This window comes from Osmerus mordax, chromosome 14, assembly GCF_038355195.1.
Source record: "Osmerus mordax isolate fOsmMor3 chromosome 14, fOsmMor3.pri, whole genome shotgun sequence".
NCBI classification, from domain to species: Eukaryota; Metazoa; Chordata; class Actinopteri; order Osmeriformes; family Osmeridae; genus Osmerus; species Osmerus mordax.
In genome coordinates this window covers 672,899-696,713 of record NC_090063.1, presented here as the reverse complement: position 1 = coordinate 696,713, position 23,815 = coordinate 672,899, and the positions used below count along the sequence as shown (strand labels likewise).

The window sequence follows — 23,815 nt, the reverse complement described above, 5'->3', positions numbered from 1 at the left end:
CAAAGAGGCCAGGGTGATAACTATTTACTCATTTTACTTTGTGATATGACATACAATTGTGATGTGTAATGTACAATATAAGCTGATATTATTAAGGAAGTACATCTACAGTACATTCGGAAACAGTAGTCTACTATTTCACTGAAGTATTAGCATCATGACATTAGCCTCTGTTGCCCGGGCAACAAATGCTACAGTGGTCTATGATGCATCTGTTTTCAATCGTTAAAATAAACATTCCTCACAAATACATTTTCGTTGTAGGTTTTATTATGACATTAGATTACAAGTAAACGATTTGTGGGTGAAATTATCATTACCTGTGGTTTCAAACCAGTGTAGCTCACTGCAACGCTGTAGCCTACGCGAGACACTACAAAAACAGCTGTTTAGTAAGTCAAACGGCGACAGAACATGTTCGGCACTCCCCTTACTTAAATCAAAAGTCTATCTAACTACTAACCTGAACTTCATTGCCACAGCCTAAACTTTGTCAATCTGTTCATGAAAATAATTAATTTCAGCCTAAACCGTACAACGGAACGTTAAATCCAATTTAACCAACGCAATCGCTACCAAGACGAACAGTCTAGTACTGTACCGTAGTAGTACAATTTACCGGGGCAGCTTCTCCACACAGGGCCAGTGGCGACTGGTCATTAGGGGCAGGTGGCAGTGCCCCACCTGTTATCAACAGAAAGAACTGCAACCAAATTATGTTATTTTTTATTTATCTTTTTTTTCGTTTACTTCGAATCATTTATTATCTATGAATATAGCATCTTCCTAAATTGTTTAGTTTCATTCGTTTGTGTTAGGATTTTATTTCCTGTTCATTGGTCCCTGCCTTGTTGCTTCAAACTGCGTTCTGCCGATTCGAGTTAGCAGAGGCTAATCGTGAAGGTGGGGCTCTGGTGGGGCTAGTCCCTCTCTCACAATGCAATGTACATTGGACGAGGAAAAGTATTAATACGCATGCTCAGAATGTAATGTAATGTGGATCACACAAATGTGATGCCAAGTGGGGCTGAGAGCCGGTTGCCCCACCACAGCGTCATTTCGTATTTCAGACCTGATTGGCTGTCTTTCTTTCTGGCGCCAACATTAGTCTGCAAAAAGAAGAGCGTGGTGGGGCTAGCCCCTCTCTCACAATGCAATGTACATTGGACGTGGGAAAGTATTAATACGCATGCTCAGAATTCTAATCCATCAATGTAGATCACACGAATTTGATGCCAAGTGGGGCAGAGAGCCGGTAGCCCCACCACAACGTCATCTTGCATTTCATACCTGATTGGCTGTCTGTCTGTCTGGCGCCAACATTAGTCGGCAAGAAGAAGAGCGAGTAGTCCTTTTTTGCTATCTTCTGTTGAAATACTACACTACCCAAAATCCTAAGCAAAACAACACTGATATCTCTGATTGGTCGAACTCGCGGTTACCATGGTGACGTTTACTACCCCAGTGTCCGCGATCTGAAGGTTAAAATGTTAGTTTGAGCAGGAAAAGAAATGAAACGTACATATGCCAGTGGTGCTGAACATATCGGACAACAAAAGAAAAGCTTATTCAGTCTACCAAAAGTGACCTCTTTCTTTGGTCCAGTATCTGTAGAGCTAGCTCTAACCCTGCGCCCGGTGACCTGCATGTCCACCGTGCTGAAACATAGGGAGTCAGGTGGCTGAGCGGTGAGGGAATCGGGCTAGTAATCTGAAGGTTGCCAGTTCGATTCCCGGTCATGCCAACTGACGTTGTGTCCTTGGGCAAGGCACTTCACCCTACTTGCCTCGGGGGAATGTCCCTGTACTTACTGTAAGTCGCTCTGGATAAGAGCGTCTGCTAAATGACTAAAATGTAAATGTAAATGTAAACGCGGAGCCCATCATTGCTATTTATGATACCAGTAGTCTAAGTTCGGTTCAGTGTCAGTCAGACTCTTTTTCTTGTTTGCTTTTGCTAAATAATTCAAGTTGAGGGGATGTTTGAGTCAGCCCAGACAGCTGAAAATATACTGCGCTAATCAATTAGCTAAGCAGTGAAGTTACCGAAAGGGCGAGGCTTATTCCAACATAAAACGGTTGGATAAATAATCCAATCCATAAGGTTGGATTATTTCTATGTTTAGTTGCCTGTTCATGAAGATGAAAGTGCACATAATTAAATAATAAACCATTGATGCAAACCAACAGGAATCCTTGCGCTTTCTGCTCTATTATGTTTTATGTGGGTAGGGCGGGCCCCATATAGTTATTGAAACAAGCCCCCATGTTATTTTAGTGTTTATTGAACCTTTAGTCAAAACATTTCCGCTTTGTTGGGGCCGTCAGTGGTGTTGAGCTCATTGCTGTTCAGGTATGGCTCTGTAGGCAAATTGGTTCTGAGCTTGGTTGCATTCCTAATTTAGGTTTGCAAATGTGACAGTGGTAATTTTACATGTGTGTGTGAGAGAAGGAGAGCAATTACACAAGAAGGTCTCTCAAATAGGCCTGTGTAGGCTACTACAACACCTGGTAGAAGCAAGCCGCTCTGTCCTTAAAAGTGTTTTGTGGAGCCACGCTGTTTGTTGATGTGTTAAATAAACACATCAGTAGCAAGAGGGAGTTTTGTAGCTTTAATGGTATGTATCCTATATTTCGAAATGGTTTGTGCCCCACCAATTTTTTACATATAAAAACGCCACTGCACAGGGCTATATCGCATTTTGCGTTGTTACTGACAGTGATCGCTACCAGTGAGCTTTTTATGAATGAGCGATTTTCCACAAAATTAATTTCAAGTTTATTTTCGTTTTGTGGGGCATATTTTCAGTTAGCAGATGGTACTGTTTGAATCGCGATTCCATCTTCTACTGCTGGTAACGTCGTAGAATAATCTTCAAAGGGGGTTCTTTATTAATGAATGAATGCAATGAGTAGGCTAAATGCCTGAAAATATCACGAGAAGGGAAAAACTTAAAAGGACGTTAAAGTCATAGAGATTAAGTCAATTTTTACACCGGTCTGCCAAATGTATTCGTTTTGATTCAACGATGAGGCTGCCTCTTGCAGGGGAAATGAGAAGACATCTATTTCATTCTACACTTCACTCGTATTTTCAGTTGTAAATGAGCAGCAAAAAAAAAAAATGCTTTTAAATCTATGTAATCTTTATAAATAATAAGTATGCATTTGTATATAAAATATACAGAAATATCAGTTGTAAAAATGTCATTCAAAAACGGACCGCTGTGCAACCGACGCAAGCAAGCACATCCTACAATTTCCCCAGAAATGGTACCCTCTCTAGTTTGTTTTTGTATTGGGTAAAATTGGGTAAACACAACGATGGTTCATTATGAACCTTTGGGTCATGTGACCCGAAGGCAGCACAAGGGTTAATAGTATTTTTCAAGTACAGCCGAATCCTTGTTTTGATCAATAGTAATCGCGTTGATAGAAAGATCGAGTGTGTCTTCTTGTCTGATCAAGACGTGCGCGAACAATAGCTTGCTTATAAGCAAGCACCCAATTATCAACCTGCGGAATCCTGACTTCATCAGCTGGCGGTAATTGTGGTACTTTACCAGGGGGTCAACAAAAAGCGGAGGGTGAAATGTTCACAAGCTGGATGTGACCTCTGCAACTGACTGCCTCCCCTTAGCTTAGTTTGTATAATAAAAGTGAATAGTAATAATAGATAAACTTGAATTTCATAATTTGTGTGTTCCATTTCTGACTGGTTAGTTCTAGATTCTATTGATATAATTTTCAGTAGTTTGCCTATATATGTAAAGAGGTAAACCTTGATAATCTTTGAACCATACATGATAGCACCATGGGGCTTGGACTATTGTCAATCTATTAGCCTATCTATTTTAATCTAAAGTGGAAGCAAAATGATTTCCTCAAGCATAGCCTCCATTATTTATGAAATGGTAAAACAATTTGTCGACAGGGGAAGCAGAAACATGCTAGCTTGGCTGAGTACTCTAACCAAGTTGGAGAGCGATACAACTTGGGTTGAATGCCGGGGACCTTGGCTGAAAATGCGCATGTGGTAGGTTTGTCACTCTTGTGGGGAGTTTCATGTTGTTCAACTTGTAACTGCATGCTCTTATGGTTCTTCCCTTTGTCACTTATTTGGTTTTCCACAATGTATGCTTCATGTTTTGGCTGCTCGCAATGTTTGGGGCTATCTCGTTGTTATGATCAGTGACCTATGGTCTTTTGTAAAGCTCTCTCTTGGCAGTCACTTTGGATAAAAGCGTCTGCTAAATGCATACATGTAAATGTAAAATGGCAAAATTTGGTCAATGCCAGGCCAACATGTTGTTTTTTTGGCTACAGTTTTATGGCGGATGTTACTTCTATTTTGATTTTATAATTATTAGTAGTGGTGTTGGGTGTCACACAAGAGAAACATTTACTCTTGAAACAAAATTTGTCCAAAACCGACTATTTAATTATGAAATGCCCCTGGAGCATATTCTGTGCACAGTCAGCAAACAAAAATTCCAGCAAACACAACAGACCATCCATGTCGGTTCGGTCACAGGAAGAGTCTTTTGCTAGTGAGAATGCTTCTGTTTTCCTCAAATCGGTGAGTAGACTGGAAAAACACTCCTCCGCTAAAACTTCGACTCCTCTGGTTGCCGTGTTAGCCAACAGCGGAACTATTTTTTCTTTTTCTCTTAGTTTAAAACTTAGGCAGCCACGTCGATTGCACATTGTTTAATTAACTAGGCATGGGCGAATAACTTAGCTCTTGCAAGCTTCCAAGAAACGTGTAAGGAGGCAGCAGTTGCGCTCTTTTGTGCCGATGTTGTTTTACACATAGCCTAGTTAAACCCGAGTGCTTGTATAATGTTAACATGCTTGCAATTTTTTTTTTTGCGCTGGTCAGGTTTTTCTGGATAGTTTGCATTAAAACTGGCAGCATGAATAGAGTTAAAGCTGTCAGCGTGGGCCAGACATTTGGCTCTTGCGGGCTGGATCTGGCCCGTGGGCCGCTAATTGGGGATGGCTGCAATTCACCATTTAAGCTTCCTCGAGTTTGACACGTGATATAGAGCATGTGTCTATTTACCAAGAAACCAGGGCTGTGTCTACTACCGCGCACTTTACTAAGTGCACTGCAATCAGTGGTGTAGTGGTAAAAATAGAGGTGGGTAAACTATGAATTTCATTATTTATTTATTTACAGGGTCGTCAACCCCCCCCCCCCCAGATGAGCTTTCACGTCTGTTTCAACCCCCCCCCCACGCATCGACCGTGAGACACATGCATTTCATCCCCTTCACAGAGGCTTGAGAACCCTGTTTCATTTTTACGTTTCATTAGGCCTATTTAGATGGAACCGGTAAGGTTGGCTTGTATGTGCATCATCGTATTTATAAGAACGTTAATAATGGTAGGCTAGCCGTTTGTTCCTGTCTTAATGCGATGTTGTGCAAACCAAAACAACGTTTACAAACGTGAATTGACTCTGTACTTGAGGCCTTTTGCGGGCATCTGTGGGAGTGGGAGCACTCGATGGTCTCTTCAAAAATCGCCTGATATCCATGGCTAATTAATCCATTCCGAACAGGTAGACTAATCCACAACGTGTATGTGTGTACTTCGTGGATCCTGATTGCCGCCGCAGCCGCAACGCATTGATTGGAGGGTCAGAGACCATACAGCGCAGATGAAATGATTCAGACGACAGCGTTTATATATTAAACAATATTAAATTTAGTCTTTGGTGTTTTAAAATTACACCAAATTTATTTCGAATTATTCCAACGGCAGAATACGAGGCGCAGGGAATTTAGATGTGCGTAAACGCGCATAAACGCTATTTTGAGGTGGATAAACGCAATTTCTGCAATTTAGAGGTGGATAAACGCAATTTCCGAATTTCGGGAGGTGCGTAAACAGCGTTTACGTGCGTTTACCCCCCACTACATTCCTGACTGCAATACAGTGCACTTACATCTGTAGTGCACTCCGTCGCTGAGTAGTGCTGTCTCAAATGGAACACTTAAGTTAACCACTTGGCGGGAAGTGACGGACGCAAATCTGATTGTGACACCCGCAAATCTAAGGAGAATCTGCTCGCGAGTCATTTGGTCCGCCATTATTTTAGACATGAAATGAAAAGCTGCCGAAAGGGCTCCTCCTCTTCCGCTACGTAGCCAATATGGCGCCCGTTTAGGGCGAGTAGTGTCCATCGTTGTACACTGCATTTTTTTGACCGTTTGCAGTGCGTCATCCGGGTACTTTCAGTGCACTGAATTCTGCTGGTTCTGTCAGTGTAAGCGCCCTAAGCACTGAAAGTCAGTGCTCGAAGTGCACAAGTGCGCGGTAGTAGACACAGCCTATGTGTAAGATTAGCCTGGCTCTGCCCTCCTACGTACTTCCGCTCAATTTTATTTTTGCTTCTGTACATATGTCTGGCCATGAGGTATGGAAGTCAGATTTTTCAGGTTGACTTTCTACCGGCGAATCAGCGAACAGAGGGAGTGGCTGAGAACGATGACGTTGATGTCGTGCGCTAGTTGGTGTTGTAGTTCCGTAATGGCGGCGGAGAAAGATGCGAGCAAAGCCATTCGGTCCGTTGTGGCAACGCTGCTGAATATCCAACAGCTAAAGTCAGAGTAAGAACAAGTTTTGCTGAGTTTTGTTGGTGGCCATGATGTTGTGGCCCTCCTCCCCACGGGGTTCGGGAACAGTTTGATTTTCCAGCTACGGCAGCTAGCTCTGTTACAGTAGTGGTGAAGGAATTTGCTAAGGCGAACGCTAGCGATTGGTTATGGCAGATCAGAGTGGCTCTGGGCAGATCCAATAGTTTTAAACTTCAACAGAGTACCCGCCTACAAGGAAGTCAACGCTTGTCAATGGAGCGAGGCCAGACTCTGTACAAATGCAATGTACGAGAGTTTGGTTAGGACCAGGCTAGTCTAAGATATCCAATGATGTACTTCTGTACTAGATGTACTATTCAATAATGTACTAGATCTTCTTTATATAATTAACATATGTATGTTATATAACAGTGGAGGGAAATACATTTTGTCTTAACTTCTGTCTGTTTTGTGTAGTCAAAGACGCATTTTAGAGAATTATATTTAATGCGTCTTGCATGCTGTTACTTTTCCACCGTGTGTGTAGATGGGAGCAGGTGTCTGGGAAAGAAGGCTGCTAAGAGGGAGAAAGAGGAGATGAGAAAATCTAATGCCGAGACAGCAGTATCCACTAGGCTATCTACAGTAAGAAGAGGCCTTCTCCGTGCACAATTGTGCACACACAGATTCATGTACACACACATACTGGAGCAAACGCACTGAATGAAAAGTCACAGACAAACTCACCAACACACACAGCTAGGAACACACACTCTTACACACATCTTTGAGTGCGCTATAAAAACACACATACAGAAATAAACACTTGCAAGCACACACACATACTTTTACTCACCATGATCTCATCCTGCAACAGAAATTATGTAGCAAGAGAGGGTAAGCACAGACACATAGAAGTCACTTAGGAGAGGGGAAAAAAACAGAGAAACACAACCAACTTGTAATGAGCAATATATCTGGTAAAACAACACTTGTGAATTGGAAGAGAAAAGTCGTTATGCAGCACAACAAAACTACACAAAGTCAACCTCCCAAGAAACTATTAAATTGTCCTACCAGTACAAGTCCTTCTGCATGCTTATAGCATCTGTACAGGCATCTGGCCATAAAAGTACATTGCTTTTACACGGTTACCTAAAAGTATTTGGACAGTGTCACATTTTTATTCTGTGCTGTCTAAGTTTGTCAGGACATGACAATGAGTTAGGTAGCAACGCTAGTGCTAAATAACTATTTAGCTGGTTGGCTCTATGACTTCGGTAAGTATGGCACGTGAGATTGCTCACCAAAAGAACGAAGAGGAACCCACTTGTCTAGCAGATTAAAATGTTCATAGGCAGTGCTTGACATTAACATTTTTGCTCACCAGCCATTGTGGCTAGTGGTTTTCCAAAGTTACTAGCCACTCAGTAATTTCATTAGCCACAATTTTGTTGTTGGGAAATTAAGTTTTATTTGATTAAAGGTGACATGACATGAAAACTTCACTTTAGGAGGTTATTTAACATTAATATGAGTTCCCTTAGCCTGCCTTTGGTCCCCCAGTGGCTAGAATTTTCGATAGGTGTAAACCAAGCCCTGGGTGTTCTTCTCCGCCTTTGAGAAAGTGAAGGCTCAATTGCTCTGTTTGAAAATCTCCTCTTCGTGACGTCACAAGGAGGAAGGTTTCCTCCCCTCTCTCTGCTTTGCCCGACCAGAGAATCTGGCCCGCCCATAAGAAACTGAGCTACGACCGTGCAATTGTTTTTATCCTCGAGAGACATCATGGCTTGCAAACGAACGAAGCATTACATTTGCTCAGTTTGGATGTACAAAGGAAAACAAAAATATTTTTACAGTTCCTTCATCCGAGCCTCTAAAGACCCAATGTCTTAATTTTATTTTCTCTACAAATGCGCCTACACAACTTCTGTTGTAGGCACATTTGTTTTGTATGTCTGCGCCAAACACTTCAGCCACGACTGTTTCTTCAATTTGAGCTAATACAAAACTGGCCTTGCTGAAATTAAATTCTGGATCAGTACTAACTCTCCTTTGTCCAGCTACTAACCTCGGACAAGTAAGTTAACTAACGCTATATCATTTTGTAGCTTTACTGTATATGGTTACCTAGCTTGCTACCCTTAGAATGTGGCTGTAACATTAGCTCTGCAACTAACAGCTGAGTTACGCTAATGGAAAGGTATAGTATCAAGTATGTGTGTGAATACACATGCTGTAACGTGAGTGTTGTACACTTCTTTGTTATTTGGATAACCGTTCTGCTGTTGGTGTTATGGCGCGCGCGATATCTGCCTTTCCCCTCATTGAAATGACTGAGTGTGTACCTCTGCAAACCAGGGTTATCAGATGAGAATGGGCAAATTTGAGGCATCTTACAGCAACGGGGCTACAGCCATTGCGAAACATCCATTGTAAACATTAGCGCATGGTGCCGCCCCTCCGCTCCTCATTAGCATTTAAAGCTACAGACACCAAAACAGCGCGTTCTGAGGAAAGCTCCTTGTGGGACTGGTAGTAGTGGCTGTAATTCTGCACCAAGGCTGAATTTCGGGAAAGAGACTTCTGATACAGTTGGCTAAATGCTAAGTTTAATAATGGATTAAAAATCAATATGCTCAGTTTAATAATGGGACACGCGAACCTCTGTCTGAATAAACTGTAAAAGTTTGCGCATAGACAGACTGCAGCAAACATGGCAACTAGGAAGAAGCGTTCTAAAGTTTGGTTGTATTTCACACGACAAAATGACAACAACGCCACTTGTAACGCATGTAAAAAGTCTATTTCGTCGAAGGGAGGAAATACTACAAATATGAAGAAGCATTTGAACACACAGCATGGAATAAAGTTACTGGAACGTCATGTGTTCGATGCATGCAGCAGCGCAGCTAACGTTCGCGCTTCATCTCTAGCTATCTATGGTAGAGCTAAACTGCTCAAAAGTGATCACAACCACTTGTTACTGTGAAGCAATTTGCCTTTATTGTGTGTAGTCGATCTAGTTATCTTCTGTCCCGTAGTTTGAAGCATAAATTTTAGCTCCGGCATTTGTCTCCCATTAGTATTGAACTTATTGATAATTTCACGTTATCGGCGCGGCGTGTGTTATCAGCAAACGTTCGCGTGTGGCATTATTAAACTGAGCATATCGATTTTTAATCCATTATTAAACTTAGCATTTTAATTGTTTAACCTTTTAATAGTACTGTTAAATGTGCCTGAAAACGCCTAAACAACATACCCAAAGTACATTGAAAGCTGTTGAACCATTTGGAGTACATGCATGTAAATGGTCTCTTTTGAAAGGTGACACTGAACATATTTCCCCTGTTGTCCTACTGGTTTTGAGTAATAGAAGCTTGAACACAAGGAAACTGAAAGTGTCTATCTCTGACTAGATTTAGTTTTGAAAACAGAGGCCTGAAGAGGCCTAGAGGTGGTAGGTATTAGCTCATTTCAGAGCCAGTCAAAGCCAGTTTGAGAAATTCGTTTAGAACGAGTGTGTGTGTGGGGGGGTGCAGGACCCACAGACCTATGGCTGTAGAGGGGAACATCGATAAAAGAATCGATAAGGAATCGAATTGATAAGCAGGAATTGATAAGGAGTCGAAATCGTTAAAATCTTATCAATACGCATCCCTACTTCCAGCAAACTTCTTTTGAATTAGCCATTTCCACCGAAATAAATGTCAAGCTTATTTACGTTTTTTGGGGGCATATTTTCAGTTAACAGATGGTACTGTTTCAATCGCGATTCCATATAGCTAATACTGTAATACTGCCGGTGAGAACGTTTTTACTTAGAAAAGCTTGTTTCAAGGGGGTTCAGCTTGTTTCAAAGGTGGTTCTTAATGAATGAATGCAATATGAGTGGGCTAAATGCTTGAAAATATCACTACTGTAGAAGGGAAAAAATTAAGGTGATGTTTTAGTCATATGGGTTAAGTTCATTCTACATTTACAGTATATTTAGTCATTTTAGCAGACGCCCGTATCCAGAGCGACTGACAGTAAGTACAGGGACATGCTACACTTCACCTTTTGTATTTTGAATTGTACATGAGCAGCATCAAATGTAGTCTATGCTTTTAAATCTATGCGATCTTCATAAATAATAAGTAGGCATTTTTATATAAAATGTACAGAAATATCAGTTGTAAAAATAGCAGTTAATAAACGGACCAATCTGCAAGCAAGCACACCCTACAATTTCCCCAGAAATTGGGTGTGCTTTGCCTTTGGCAAGGGCACAACCTTTGTTCTCTCACATATATATTTCTTATTTATTTATTTTCCCATGCCTAAGTCTCAGTCAATATTTGGACTACATAGACAACCTAGGTGTCAAAAGTTTCATCTTGGTAGCGATTGAGTTGCTTGTATTTGTATTTACGTTCCGTTGCACGGTTTAACTAGAAATTAAGTTTTTGTGGCGAAAAGTGAAGCTAACGGTGGCTAACTTGCTAGCCACAGTCAATGACGCTACTTATGTCACTAACGTCACGAAAACTCGCGTGACTACCTCTAGCAGAACATTAGTTTAGCAGCTCGTTAACTTCTGGGAGATAGCTAAGCTAACTGCTTTACTGCAAGGCAGCTGCAGAAACGCCACAAGCAAAGAGGCCAGGGTGATAACTATTTACTCATTTTACTTTGTGATATGACATACAATTGTGATGTGTAATGTACAATATAAGATGATATTATTAAGGAAGTACATCTACAGTACTTTCGGAAACAGTAGTTGATACGCAGATTTTCTATACATGTGTGAGGTTGTCTCTTGCTGTGGTCAAGAGGTCACGGAGCAAGCCTTGGACAATACACATATAGATCAAGGAATGTGCTAGGGTCAACTTAGGTTAAGTGCAAGATGCAGAGAATAGTACAAGTAATGATTGATGACCGCATCACCTGTGTGTAGTTTCTTCTGTGCATCAAGTTGTGGAATGAGTACCATTTAAGGAGATGTTGTGGTGGTAACTATATTTGTACAGTCCAGCCATATATAAAGGACTTCTGAGAGACATGTTTTCTCACTCATGCCAACCACTCTGCCTGTCGTGGTGACGTGATCCGAGCAGCTCGACTTAATAAACAAAGTCAACTCTTTTCATTGTGGTGCTTTCCTTGGTCCATCCTCTGACAGAAAATCATCTAAAAGTAGTCTACTATTTCACTGAAGTATTAGCATCATGACATTAGCCTCTGTTGCCCGGGCAACAAATGCTACAGTGGTCTATGATGCATCTGTTTTCGATCTTTAAAATAAACATTCCTCACAAATACATTTTCGTTGTAGGATTCATTAAACATTAAAAGTAAACGATTTGTTGGTGAAATTATCATTACCTGTGGTTTCAAACCAGTGTAGCTCACTGCAACGCTGTAGCCTACGCGAGACACATTAGCTAACAAAAACATCTCCACAGCTGTTTAGGAAGTCAAACGGCGACAGAACATGTTCGGCACTCGCCTTACTTAAATCAAGTCTTTCAATAGGTGAAACTATCTGACTACTAAGCTAACCTGAATTTCATTGCCACAGCCTAAACTTTGTCAATCTGTTCATGAAAATAATTAAATTCAGCCTGAACCGGAATGTTAAATCAAATTCTACCAACGCAATCGGTACCAAGACGAACACAGCAGTAGTCTAGTGCTCTACTGTACTGTACGTAGTACAATTTACCGGAGTAGCACACAGGGCTATATTGCATTTTGGTTGTTACTGACAATGATCGCTACCAGTGAGCTTTTTATGAATGAGCGATTTTCCACTAAATAAATGTCAAGCTTATTTACGTTTTTGGGGGCATATTTTCAGTAAGCAGATGGTACTATTTGAAATGCGATTCCATCTAAGATAGCTACTGCCGGTAACGTCGTTGTTAGTATAAGCTTCTAAGGGGGTTCTTTATTAATGAATGAATGCATTCTTTAGGCTAAATGCCTGAAAATATCCCGAGAAGGGAAAAACTTAAAATGACGTTTAAGTCATAGAGATTAGGTCCATTTTTACACCGGTCAGCCAAATGTATTTGTTTTGATTCAACTATGAGGCTGCTGATCACCATTCCCTCTTGCAGGGGAAATGAGAAGACAACTATTTAATTCTACTCTTCACTCTTAGTATTTTGAGTTGTGAATGAGCAGAAAAAATTATGCTTTTAAATCTATTTAATCTTTATAAATAATAAGTAGGCTATGCATTTTTTATATAAAATATACAGAAATATCAGTTGTAAAAATGGCATTAAAAAACGGACCCCTCTGCAACCGACGCAAGCAAGCACACCCTACGGTCTAGTTGGGTGTGCTTTGCCTTCGGCAAGGGCACAACCTTTGTTCTCTAATAAAAAATCTAATAAAAGTTCAACTACAATTCTAAATATCGCAAGAATGTGATTTATATGATGGCTTATATACAATACAACAACCAGACATTTAATTGGCATGTGTAATACAAAAATATAGTATAAAAGTATACCGCGGTTGAAACGGTATAGCCAAATCTCTGCCGGTAGACACATTTCTATCGTCGCACGGTATATACCGTCATACCGCCCAGCCCTAAGTCCACATGACTAATTGTTTGGTTGTCATGGTAATAACAGGGTCAGAGGGTATTCTTCCATTTTAGTTTGCTATATGGAGAGTATTCATTTGGAGAGAACATGTCTCAGTTTTTTTGTCTATCAAACTTAATCTGCCTCTGTTAAGCCTAGGGACAGTTTTGCTTGTGAGTATATTAATAGATTATGTAATAACTGTTTATTTTGTGTGAGTATTGTGTTGTGAACATTTTTTTTCAGTTCACACTACCCAAGGATTGTGCTATGTATGTTCTGAGAGGCTAAACAAGTAAAGCTAAAAAACAAACTCTCATGTCCAGGTCTGGACTGGGACTGAAAAACGGCCCGGGACTTTGAAACGCAGACCGCTCCACGACCATGTATTATGTAAGGGATAATGTATAGAACGCCGGTCATTATCGGGAAAATAAGCCCCGACGAAGGCCGGCGTTCTATACATTATACCGCTTATTACATGGCTACTTGCCAAAACAAAAAAATAACTTAACACAGTGTGTCTTTTTACAATTTATTTGTTACAATTCGTAGTATTGATCTGATCACCAAAGAAATAGTTTGCCAAAGAGGTTGATCTTCAAAAACGTTGAACATTCTACAGCTGCACAATCATCTGCTGAAATTGTATTGAGCTGGTGTGACCCTAAGATTTTATTTATTCATGTTGAACTGTACATTTCCATTAATTGTACAATGTGACAAGGAAAATGGGGCTTCTTTCGGAATATTGAAAGATATATTCCTGTCTTCATTCCGGATTTCTTGGGGGGGGGAGCTGCCATGGACACAGAAAAACATGTTAGCCAGAACAATTTTGAAATTTCAAATCGTTTATGTTATGCTATGTAGCTATAACTCACCAGATCTGCTGCCGCCGGGATGAGAGGATAGGACTCTGCTCCACTTTTCCCTGTCTGTCAGGGATGGAGTCCAATAGCTCCTCAGACTGCCCTCACATCTGTGCCCAGTCACAGACATAATTTCCCGACTCTCCAGACCAGCCCGGGACAGCAGTTGGACAGCGGTGCTGTGCAAACTATGGTTTGCATACTTCCTGGACAGGCCCGCTGCCTGGCAGATTTTGGACAGCATTTGTCCAAGGAAATTGTGTCCCATGGCCTCCCGAGAGTACCAGACATCCTGTTGGTTAAGCTGCTGCTGGTCCTTTTTTAGAGGGTGCAGGTAAAATGCATCGGCATTAGGTGGGCAAAGAGATACATACTTTTTAAAACTGGCAACTGGACAATTTGGATTTTCAGGCTCCGCAAAAATGTAGCCATGGTAATTTCCTTTGCAAGGATCTTAGGCATCTTTGTGTTTTTTTGTCTCTGCATTGTATGCTAGAGAAATATACTCGATTCCATTTTCGTCTTTGTTTAAATTGAAAGAGTCCCTCTTTAAGTCCCGATTGCCCTCTCTGCCACGTCTTGCTAGATGCAGTTGGACATTGAACCACACCTTCTTGACCAGTCCGCAAGCTGTGTTGACATTCAGCACCTCGGAATTGATGAGCAGATCTAGGTCTGTCGCTGAAATCGGGGGGTGATGCTGGCTTTTCTTCTCAAGTCTTTGATGACGGACTTGAACACGTCGTTGCTCGATTTAAAACTGCCAGAGTTCATTATGTCAAATGTAGAAAATTGATGTGCTATCCCTGCCCTAAGTGCGATGTAGCTTGCAATTGAGTATGATTGGCCTTTGCCATTCTGCACTGACGGATAAAAAGAGCGTAGCACCTGATTTAGACTTTCGGCACTATAGTGCATGTCTAATGGCCTTTTTTTTCTATCAACCAGTCTTTGAAAACTGACATGGCCCACACTGTGCTCCTTTTAGTGTTAATTTCGTGTCGATACTCTTCTATTTTGTCAATGTCGCCGTCATCCAAAACTTTGTGCCGCTTCGCTTCACTGCCCTCTTCTATGCTGCTGTCCTCTCTTGGTCTTGTCTTCACTGGCGATGGCAACAACTCAGCCTTTAACCAAGTGTCAAAATCTCCGTACTTTCCAAAAATATTAAAATTAATCGGAAACTCATCAATTTTTGCCTGGTATATAGGCTATACGTTTTATTTCGATAGGTTTCGGATCAGCTGACGTCGCAAAGCAACGGAGTACGCTGGGGTTGAAAAGTTACCGGATTTCTTGCGGAGTGCTACGAAAGACGTGAATCCGAAGCAAACAGGCCACTTCCCTTGACAGCGGTCAGTTATACATAGCAACGGTCTGTTATCGAAAAATAATTGACCGCAGAACGTTGGGGAGCCCCATTCAAGTGAATGGGGCATTCTACAGCATTAAGTACAGCCGTGTAATAATACAATATATATATATATATATCACATTTTTATGCATTATGCCTCGGCCGTTTGACCGGCCTTTCGGGAAATCTCCCGACCCTCCTGACAGCCAGTCCGACCCTGCTCATGACTACTCATTCTTTATTTCTATGAAATGTTTAGCTATCTGTCTAAGCGTGTAGAGCCACACACGTAGAGGACAGACTAGGGTGGTTACATAGCAAAGCATACAAATACAGTGAGAAACAACCTAAAAGAAGGATGGGGAAAATTAGGTTGTCTTTTTGACTCATTTGGCACTAAACCCAGTCTGTAATGACTCATATGGTTTGTTAATGTTCAGTTGAATTGCTTGTTGTATACTGCTTGCGTACCTGATTTCCAGGTGGTTTCTTTTTGCTCATCTGACTGCTCCTCTGCTGAGCACTGAATAAAGGAGACATCAAAAGTTGGTATACAAATCAATACATAATCACTTGGTAAAACATATTTATTTATTTTGCATATCAGTGTTTATTCATGCTATTTAACAAAATTGTGAGGTATGGTTGTTGTCGCTTACTTAGCAAAACCAATGAAGTCCTCGTGGTTGGTGTTCATGTAGGCTAGCTCGATGTCAATCAGTAGTATTACCTTGGGGTTTGGAAAAGCGTGATATTGATATATGTGGTGGAACACTATATGCTTGCATTTGTATATGTGTGTGTCCAACCTGGTTCTTGGTGCGGCTTTCTCGGTCCCTGATGTGTTGGGTAACAATCCTCTCCATCTCTTCTCTCAGCATCGGGTACTGAGCCAGCTGTGGGCGCAGGGCACAGTACAACACTGGACTGTGTGGGTGGAGTACATAAACACAAAGACACCCACAACGGCCAAACACTGACACACACTTACTATACACACAAATGACACAGGGACAGGTTAAAAAGCATGAACACACTATTGTCATGCCCTCTACCTCTGCTCCCTAGCGGCGGTTTTTGTTTATTTCTGTGTCTCCCTGGGGTGAGTGTAGCCATGGCCTCCAGTCCCAATAACCCATATACACTGCCTCAGTCTCCACACCTGTCTCCCATCAACTCATCAGCCCTGCACTATATCAACCCTGGTTTTCACGTCATTCCTCACCGGATTATAGTTTTGCCTACCTTGGTAGTCAATGCTCTCGGTTGAATACTGAATACAGTCAGTTAGACGTATTTTGTTTTTGTATCATTAGTTTCGCTAACTTTGTTTTACCTGTGCCTCCAGGATCACTAGCCAGCCTTGCCACCCTGCCTAACGCCTGCACAGCCAACCCTGCCTGTCCCCTCTGTTTGTCACTGCCCACTCCACTCTGCAGTAACCCAGGCATTAAACCTTTCTGGACTATAGCTCACTGTTTCCTGAGTTTGTGTTGAGCGCTTGGGTCCACCACCACCACCCCCGTACAGGGCTCCAGATTAACTTTTCTTACTAGGAGCACAGTAGCCCCTGACTGAAAATGTTAGGAGCGCAAGCAGAACATTTAGGGGCACACCTTATATTAACCTGCAATGCAATTAATAATGTAACTAGAGAGGGTAAAATTCAGTGCTGATTTTAGACCCTTTTTAGGGGTAGCTAAAGCACCCCTAAATTTCATCTCGGCACCCCTAAAAATAATAATAAAAAATATATATATATATTGTTTATCATTTGATGCTAGTAGTTCATGAAAAAAGTGACATCCTTAGTTTTTTCATTCATTCAATATTTTGCATAATAATACATCAATGTATTATTAGTTATCCAGTGAAATTAGGGATTTTTATTGGCAAGAGGGTTTAGCACTTTTGCAAGGCACTGTATAGGGGTTATGCGGAAAACACTTCCGTATTCGGTGAAACAGGTCTCATCACTTCCGGATCTGTACGCTCTATGCTGACATGGCGCTGTTTTACACAAGATGCCTCTAGTTTCCAATTTTATATCTAGGTGAATTATGCACTAAAAAGGTTGAGGAGGGCAGCCTTTAGAAGAAAAAGAGATTCCCCATTGATCTGTCGACTTGGAATTTTGATTTGGGTCTTGATAGTCTTATTTGAGTGAGAACGGCTTGCCCGGTAGACCCATAGACTTACTGTAGGGATGTCACACAGTAAATCATTTTACATGTCGGTCGATTTTACACCAAAAAGGTTGAGGAGGGCAGGTTTCAAGAGATATGGGAATTCTGCATTTAGCCAGGTGGTACTATTTTTGGTGTGATTTGTGTAAAACTTGCAATCTGAGTGAGACTGCGTCCCCTGGTACTAGGCTGCATTGTTTTGACGTTAGCCAGAGTCAGACTCGGGTCGCTCACTGGCAGTGTGTTCACAATGTTGTATTTCACTCCATTCAACACAAAAAATATCACATTCTCAATGGGGGCTTATGTGACGGGTCTGTAAGAGCCGTAGCCACGCTCCGTCTGACAAGGTAGTTTGCCACTCACGGGATTCGAACGTTCGGCCTCCGATTTTCCAAGCGCGACCACTACCAACTCGCCAAAGAAAAGCTAGCTTTTGTTTTAGCTCTTCTTTGACGTGGGTGGCCTCTTACATACCTGAGGAGTGAGTTTCACGGTTCTCACTCCGTTACACTGAGCACCCTTAAAGGTCTGATCCTAGAATCGCCCCTGGTACAATTTCTGGGGAAATTGTGGGGTGTGCTTGCGTCGGTGGGTCCGTTTTTTTACTGACATTTTTACAAATGAAGCTTAGTGCAAGTTTAGTCAGGCAAGACCGATCCCTGCACTCGGGCATACTCGATAATGTACAATACTCACTCCCCCCGCTAAGAACGCTCTACTTTCCTCTGTTCCTATGTCGGGCTGTCATCTGGGTTCAGTTCGATTAGCGCTCCCGTCTATCAATTAACGCTGTCACATGATCCCGTGCCTTTAAATACAATTCTCTCCCTGTGTAGTTTGTCCATGCTATCAAGTGCGCCACCCTCCACCTCCCCCGTCTTAAATACATTATTTTATGTGACATTACGTACTGTACATACAAGTCTTAGCTAAATGACTTAAATGTATGATGCGCTTTTCGATCAGTCCTCCGACACCACGACACAATACTTGCTGAGTATAACGCAAAAGCGCAAACACAGGCAGGGATACAGTAGCAACGCTAGTGCTAAATAAGTATTTAGCTGCTCGGCTCCATGACGCCAGGTAAGAAGGGCTCGTGAAACTGCTCACCAAAAGAACGAAGGGGAACCCACTTGTCTGGCAGATTAAGACATGTTCGTAGGAACCTAGCGAAAAATAGCCTAAACTTTCCAAGACTTTTAGCTACGGTACTAATGCTGAGGGCTCGCTGATATCGCTGTTTTACTAGAACGTCGTATCTATGCGTCGTTGCTAATGTGTGCTGACGTTGTGCACACCCAATAATTTCCAAATTTGTATGTCGCACATGCGCGAATGCTTGTAAAAAATGCTTGCACTGTCTCAAAAACTGGTCGCAGAATGCGACCATTTGGTTGCAGTCTTGAGCGCTGCCGTAACAACTATGGCACATCACAGCTTAAGTTACCTCAAATTAGATTTGAATTTTCAGATTTGAAAGTGTTGTGGTCAGATGAGACCAAAATGGAACTCTTTGGCATCAACTCAACTCGCCGTGTTTGGAGGAGGAGGAATGCTGCCTATGACACCAAGAACACAATCCCCACCGTCAAACACAGAGGTGAAAAAATTATGATTGGGGGGGGGGGGGGGGGGGGTTCTGCTATGGGGACAGGACAACTTCATCGCATCAAAGGGACGATGGACTGGGCCATGTACCGTCAAATCTTGAGTGAGAACCTCCTTCCCTCAGCCAGGGCATTGAAAATAGGTCATGGATGGGTATTTTTGCATGACAATGACCCAAAACACACAGCCAAGGCAACAAAGGAGTGGCTCAAGAAGAAGCACATTAAGGTCCTGGAGTGGCCTAGCCAGTCTCCAGACCATAATCCCATAGAATATCTGTGAAGAGAGCTGAAGGTTCGAGTTGACAAACGTCAGCCTCGAAACCTTAATGACTTGGAGAAGATCTGCAAAGAGGAGTGGGAGAGAATCCCTCCTGACATGTTTTGCAAACCTGGTGGCCAACTACTGTACAAGAAAAATCTGACCTCTGTGATTGTCAACAAGGGTTTTGCCATCAAGTACTAATTCATGTTTTGCAGAGGGGTCAAATACTTATTTCACTCATTAAAATGCAAATCAATTTCTATCTATTTTGATGTGTTTTTCTGGATGTTTGTGTTGTTATTCTGTTTCTCACTGTTCAAATAAACCTACCATTAAAAGTATAGACTGATCATTTCTTTGTCAGTGGGCAAATGTACAAAATCAGCAGAGGATCAAATATTTTTTTCCCTCACTGTAGTATTTCTGTTAAATCACATATACAGATATTAGAATGTAAATTGGTTCAATCTACAGTGAAAACTCTTTCATGTGAATTATTGTTGTGTGTTGAGCCAAGTACTTGGCTGAATCAAGTATCCAATATGGATTATATACTTTTTGAAATGTGTCACTATTCATACTCATAATGAAGAAAAATCCTCATTGGGTAGTAGGCTACAGCTGCTAGCTGCGTCAAAACCAGTTTGGAGAATCTGACTAGCAGTCTGTATACGTGGAATAGCATAACAGAGATGTCGTTTTAGTATCCGAGGTGGGGGCGGAGTATAGCTATTCACTGATGGCCCTAGACATGCTAGACAGAGTGCCTCCTTAACATTTGCTCTGGGGGAAATGTAGCCTACACAGGACAGTTGTAAATTCCAGTGGTAAATAAAATAGTCTGCATCTAAGGTTCACATCTAAAGTTCACACTTGACAGGTTTGTTTTCGATGCAAACAAACTTTAATGTGATTGCTCTGTTAGCAAACCAAGACTAAATGTAGGCTATAATTAAATTTTTTGATTTTTACCCAAAGCACTTCAGCAAAGGGCATTGGGTCATACATTATGTGTGTATATGGGCACCATTACCTGCCATAAATGGTTAAAAGCGAGCAGGGCTTTGTATTTTTGTGTATCAGGTGATTTTACACAAATCTTTCAAACATTTTAATTTCAATAGCTCCTTGGTCATGTGCCCTACTGATCTCAAACTAATCTCAGAGTATCCACTAATTAGCCTTACACACATAGATTGTCCATTTTCATACTGGTGATTTTACATGAATGTTTCAAACGAAACAGCGTTCCTCCAGAACCATGTTGCTGTACTGGGGGAAATGAAGCATACACAAAACAGTTGTAAATTCCAATGGTAAATAAAATTGTCTGCATCTAAGGGTGTGTTCCCTCTTTGCAGTTTTGGTTAGATGAAAACAAACTTTGATGCAATTGCTCTGTTAGCAAACGAGTACTAAATGTGGGCTTTGATTTAATTCCAAGAGACTAAAAGTGTGAACATGACAGTCATACCTCCACCAGCGATGAGCAGTAGTCTAATTAGTCTAATTAGAAACTATCATAGAGTTTTAGCACCATTTCAGTTTTTTTTATTCATTTATTTTGCAGGGACAATGCACACCAATCAACAGCAAAACTGTGTAAGTGAGCGAGAGTTAGCCAGAGAGGCTAATTTTCATCTGCTGTCCCCAGCCAGATGTTCGAAGGCAGCCTAAAATTACAAAATTTCAAATAACATAATGGGACTAAAATGAGTCGATAAACCTACAGTAACTTATAGACAAAACCAATGTGTGAGTGATGTAAACACACAAGTCACAGTCCAATTCATTGTTCAGGGAGCAAACATTTGAGTGCAGGATAAACGGGAGAGCAAGCAGTGATCGTACCTTCTAGCTTAGAAGTTCCAAAATAGTATTCTCATTTTTGCAATACTTGGACCATGCGCTGTCAATAAATAATGTGATGCTAGAAAGTGACTTCCACAGTTAATGCGAGCGCGCATCAGGCGAATAGGCATCAGCCTATTCTATAAGGCAGCTGTTGCGCTGCATTATGGGATTTGTAGTTTGTGTGTTATTGGTGCTTCATATCAGAATCAGGTTTATTCGCCATGTTTGTTATACAAACACAGAATTTACTGTGGCAGGGAGGTGCAAAACACTAAACATATACAGATCTTAAATTAAGTAAAAGTACTAAAGTTTAACTATTTCTAAGAACTAAACAATCTAAGAATACAACAATTTAAATATAAAATAAAATGTATATAAAAATAAGAATAGAATGAGCAGCGTGAATGGTCAACATAGTGCAATCGGATACTGAGATAAAGTGGCTTATGCATACTGAATTGCCATTAGATGGACTTATAATAGTTAAATAAGTGAATGAATGTCAATGGGAGTCCTTGGCCTTGTTGAAGAGGCCAGTAGCAGATGGAAAGAAACTGTTCTTATGGCGTGAGGTTTTGGTCCTGATGGACCGCAGCCTCCTGCCAGAGGGGAGTAGCTGGAACAGGGAGTGACCAGGGTGGGAGGGGTCGGCCACGATCTTCCTTGCATGCTTCAGGGTCCTCCAGGTGTGCAGGTCCTCGAGGGTAGGCAGATTGCAGCCGATCACCTTCTCAGCAGTGCGGATGATACGCTGCAGTCTGCTCTTGTCCTTGGCAGTGGCTGTGTAGAAGTGCACCATCATTGTCTTTGGCAGGTTGAATTTCTTCAGCTGCTGTAGGAAGTACATCCTCTGTTGTGCTTTTTTGGTGAGGGAGCTAATGTTCAGTTCCCACTTGAGGTCCTGGGAGAGGATGGTGCCCAGGAAGCGGAAGGACTACACAGTGTTGACTGGGGAGTCGCACAGGGTGATGGGGGTGAGTGGGGCTGTATTCTTCCTGAAGTCCACAACCATCTCCACTGTCTTAAAAGCATTGAGCTCCAAGTTGTTCTGGCTACACCAGGTCACCAGGTTGTCAGCTTCCCACCTATAGTCAGACTAATCCCCGTCAGAGATGAGCCCAATGAGGGTGGTGTCGTCCGCAAACTTCAGAAGTTTGACAGACGGATGACTGGAGGTGCAGCTGTTGGTGTACAGGGAGAAGAGCAGAGGGGAAAGGACGCAGCCCTGAGGAGATCCGGTGCTGATGGACCGGGAGTCAGAGACTTGTGTTCCCAGCTTAACGCACTGCTTCCTGTCAGACAGGAAGTCTGTGATCCATCTGCAGGTGGAGTCAGGCACGTTCAGCTGGGAGAGCTTGTCCTGAAGCAGGGCAGGGATGATGGTGTTGAAGGCAGAGCTGAAGTCCACAAACAGGATCCTGGCATAGGATGCTGGGGAGTCCAGGTGCTGTAGGGTGAAGTGGAGGGCCATGTTAACGGCGTCATCCACAGATCTGTAGGCAAACTGCAGTGGGTCCAGGAAAGGGTCTGTGATGGCTTTGAGGTGTGCCAGCACAAGGCGCTCAAAATACTTCATTACCACAGAGGTCAGGGCGACGGGTCTGTAGTCATTGAGTCCTGTTGGCCTTGGCTTTTTGGGCACAGGGATGATGGTGGAGGACTTGAGACTGGCACATGGCATGTCTCCAGGGAGGTGTTAAAGATGTAGATGAACACCGGAGACAGCTGGTCAGCGCAGTGCTTGAGGGTGGCAGGAGAGGGCCGGGCCATTAAAAAAAGATGTGTAAAATGATCTTGTGGGACGGATATAATTGTACGCCGTTCCGGATGTGACCCACGGGCCTTGAGTTTGACACGTATGCTTTGACGGGTCGCTACACTACTTTTGACATTTGACATCATTGTCATCCGACAATATTAAAATGTTGATAATGTCAGGCTACACATTTATAGAGCAACTGCAGTCTAACCTGCAACTCGTGTAACATCCTTTAAAATAAATTACATTTTGCTGAATGATTGAAGGGCAATAGACATTCTAATGAAATAATCACTGACTAACAACACTGATATGAATGACAGATTGACGAACACATGTTCATTTTAAGACCGTGCCTTTGCTCCGCTTGCCGCTTCTCGTGTTAAAAGGTAATCTCTCGTAAATTCAGCAGTGAGAACTAGGCTCGAACTGGACGTGGAGCATCTTAAGTTCCAGCTCGTGACTCTCACTACTTCTAACGGTTAATCACGTTTGGCTCACTTCTACCTCGGTAAAATATGACTTCAAAAATACCGCCGCAAGGCTGAATGCTGTGCCTGTTCATAAATGTGACACGGTCTGGTAAAAAGGGGCGGCTGTCGGCCAAGGTCATTTCTTCGTTTTTTACAGATTGTGAAAGTGCAGATTGTAAGATTTTAGCTGATGTGTCATAAACATAGAAATCAGAAAATAAATGAAGATACGCTTCTCTGAATGTTGATAAACGTGGAAT

General features: G+C 42.0%; 1 protein-coding gene across 1 annotated transcript in view; it reads right to left on the bottom strand.

Moving 5' to 3' along the window:
• The window catches only part of dnm1a (dynamin 1a), a 313,554-nt gene that overhangs the window by 83,990 nt on the left and 205,749 nt on the right, over window positions 1–23,815 (bottom strand). Inside the window, exons 11-14 of the mRNA XM_067249828.1 lie at window positions 16,212–16,298; window positions 16,062–16,132; window positions 15,874–15,925; window positions 7,440–7,451 (exon numbers count right to left, since the gene is read on the bottom strand). Coding sequence (XP_067105929.1) covers window positions 7,440–7,451; window positions 15,874–15,925; window positions 16,062–16,132; window positions 16,212–16,298 — 222 coding nt within the window. The remainder of the gene's footprint in view (window positions 1–7,439; window positions 7,452–15,873; window positions 15,926–16,061; window positions 16,133–16,211; window positions 16,299–23,815) is intronic.